Source organism: Miniopterus schreibersii (assembly GCF_964146895.1).
Source record: "Miniopterus schreibersii genome assembly, chromosome: X".
Classification (NCBI taxonomy): domain Eukaryota; kingdom Metazoa; phylum Chordata; class Mammalia; order Chiroptera; family Miniopteridae; genus Miniopterus; species Miniopterus schreibersii.
Genome location: NC_138104.1, coordinates 105,872,835 through 105,875,767, shown reverse-complemented (window position 1 = coordinate 105,875,767; position 2,933 = coordinate 105,872,835). Strand labels below are relative to the sequence as shown.

The 2,933-nt window shown below is 57.8% G+C and overlaps 1 protein-coding gene across 6 annotated transcripts in view; it reads left to right on the top strand.

Annotated features, from left to right (window-relative positions):
• The first annotated feature begins 77 nt into the window (after window positions 1–77).
• LOC308550851 (glycogenin-2-like) overlaps window positions 78–2,933 on the top strand; it is a 30,436-nt gene continuing 27,580 nt past the window's right edge. For 5 of the 6 annotated variants that reach the window (XM_081125189.1, XM_081125188.1, XM_081125187.1 and 2 more), the window contains exons 1-2: window positions 78–197; window positions 636–772. In XM_081125189.1, the coding sequence (XP_080981315.1) occupies window positions 766–772 (7 nt within the window). In that variant the 5' untranslated portion in view covers window positions 78–197; window positions 636–765. Of the gene's footprint in view, window positions 215–635; window positions 773–2,933 lie in introns of all 6 variants that reach the window. The other variant, XM_081125191.1, reaches the window with a different exon arrangement.

The window sequence follows — 2,933 nt, the reverse complement described above, 5'->3', positions numbered from 1 at the left end:
GCCGGGGCTGCGGGGCGGTGGAGACCCGCGCCCGCGGGGCTGGGCAGGGGCGGGACCGGGCTTCCGGGGAGCGGCCAATCGCCGGGCCCTGGCGGCAGGGCCTCCCAGCCATAGCCACCGGCTGCCTGAGCCCAGTGGAGCTGCTTGGGGAGGGACTCAAGGGTCCGAGAGATAGAGGCTGCGGGAGCGCGCTGGAGGTGCTGGGGACACAGGGGTGCGGCGCGTGGAAGCCCCTGGGGCGCAGTTGGGGATCCGGGAACCAGGGCGCAGGGAGGGGCGAGGTGAGGGGGGTAAGGAGGCGCAGAGGTGGACCTGAGTTGAAACAGGTAACCGCGTGCCATTGGGTCAGGGTGGGGCCACCGCCCCCAGGAGAGAAACGCAAGGGCGGGGCGCACCGGGTGGCGCGGGACTCGGGAGCCTGGAGAAAGTGTGGGGCGCGGCGGGGGCGCTGATGACTCCGGGGCCGACAGGGGGTGAGGGGAGCGTGGCCGGGAGGCAGAGGCTGTCCCCGAGCGCAGAGGAGGAGGCGGGGGGCGCAGGGGTCATGGAGGTGGCCGGGGTTCAGCTGCGCCCAGGTGGCACGGAGCGAGCCGTGGGCAGAGGGCTGGAGCTGCAGCCACGGGTGTGTCCCGCAGGCCGGGAACTCAGCGAGGGTCCCCTGGAGACGACGCTTCTGCCAGGCCCGGCTGGAGGCCCGAGAGTCCCCCCAGCGCGCCCAGGCGCACGTCGGCCCGTCGGTGCCCAGGGCGCACGGAGCCTCGGACCATGCCGGGTGAGTGAGAGAGCGAAAGCCCCTTCCTTTCAGCCTCTCGGTTCCCGTTGGCACCCCTGAGGTTAGTCTGCGCTGGGGAGACCCTCGCTGTGCCCCCAGGATCTCCCCAAGTCCCCCCAGCCCCTATTTCCCATTGTCTGCTTCCCCGAAGTCTCCCAAAGTTGGAGATGCTGGAGGCGCCCGGTGGGGTTGGAGATTCGGCAGCTGGAAGGGGGCGGTTTACAGCGTGTTGGGGGCATTCAGATTTCATATTTTCCGTAAAAAGTAGTTCTGGGGCTCTAGGCGGTTTTGCTCAGTGGTTAGAGAGTCCGCCGGGGGACTGAAGGGTCCCAGGTTCGAGTGAGGCCAAGGGAACGAACCCCGGTTGCAAGGCTCCATCTCTGGCCCGAGGAGCCAGGCAGAAGGCAACCAATGGATGTGTCTCTCTCACACCCATGTTCCTCTCTCTCTCTCTCCCTTCCCTCTGAAAAGCAATGGAAAAAAATATCCTTGGGGGACGATTTAAAATAAAAAAGTCGTTTTCTGGGGATTTCCAGGGGTGAGTTTCTTGGTCAAAGCATCGAAGGGTCTCAGATTCTTACTGATGGAAACAGATGGGAAGACGTTTTGGCCCCCAAAACTCTGGGAGGACAGTGCCTGGAGGTTCTCCTGAGTCGGGACCATGATGGTATTTAGTTATTCCCATAAAAATCGGGGGCAGCAGGGCAGCGAGCTTGTGATGGGTGGAGGGTGGCTGGGTGTTTGGCAAAGTTTGGTCCCCAAGGCCTCAGATTCATTCCTCTGTGTCCGCCTTTGGGTTTGGTGGAGGGCAGATTTGGACAGTTGACTTCAGAGGCCTAGAATGGGCACGTGGACCCACAGGAATGATGTCGGCTCTGTTTGCATCCGTAAGACAACCCGGCTCTTGGGCCAGACCAGAGCTGGTCATACACAAGCAACATTATTTTATTTATTTATTTTTGAATATTTTTTAAATTGATTTTTAGAGAGAGAGAGGAAGGGAGAGGGAAAGAGAGAGGTAGAAACATCAATGAAAGAGAATCGTTGATCAGTTGTCTCCTGCATGCCCCCCACTGGGGGTGGAGCCCACAACCCAGGCATGTGCCCTGACCGGGAATCGAACCTGGACCTCCTGGTTCATAGGTCGACACTCAACAGCTGAGCCATGCCAGCCAGGCCACAAACAACATTAAAAAAAATTATTTTTTAAAGTAGGTTGCTGTCCTGGCTGGCGTGGCTCAGTGCTTAGTGTCTGCCTGCACACATAAGGGTCTCAGGTTTGATTCCCAGTCAAGAGCACTTACCTGGGTTTCTGGGTTTTAGGTAAGATCCTTTGCCTTGCTTGGGGCACATGCGAGAGGCAACCAATCGATGTGTCTCTCTCACTTTGATGTTTCTCTCTCTCTCTTTCCCACTCCCTCCCTCCCTTTCACTCTCTTTAAAAACTAATGGAAATATATCCTCAGTTGAGGATTAACAACAACAAAAAGGGAAACCGTTGGGGCAGAGGGAGAAGGGCCGTCTTCCTGAGCGGTGGTGAGATCTCTCTCGGAGCAGAAGCAGAAAGGACTCCCTGTTCCACAGAGCGGCTTGGAGCTTGCTCTCCAGGGTGAAACACCAGGCTCCCCCGCAAAGCTTGTGGGGCCCATATAAATGGCAGCATTGAGCCCTGGACATTTGGACATGTCCTCATCAGCCCTGGAACCAGGCAGAAGCCCCGCTGTGGGTTCTCAGCTCTTTGCAGGAAACAAACACACCTTTCAGTGCAGGGCAGGCCGGCGAGAGGAGGAAGCTGCCCATGTTTTCTCAGGGGCCGGTTGGAAGATGGGTTGAGTGGCACACAGGCCAGACATAGACATAAACATTTCTCACAGGCTCCTTGTAAACCTTGTAGCCACCAAAATCTTCAGGCTGAGCTCAAAGTTGCGAGAATATAGTTGTTTTTTTTTGGGGGGGGGAGGGTTAATCCTCACGCAAGGATATTTTTTCCATTTGATCTTTAGAGAGAGTGGAAGGAGGGGGGGCGAGGGAGAGAGAGAGAGAGGGAGAAACATTGATGTGAGAGAGACACATCGATTGGTTGCTTCCTGCACGTGCCCTAGTCAAACCTGCAACCCAGATAGGTGCCCTTGACTGGGAATCGAACCTTTGACACTTGGGT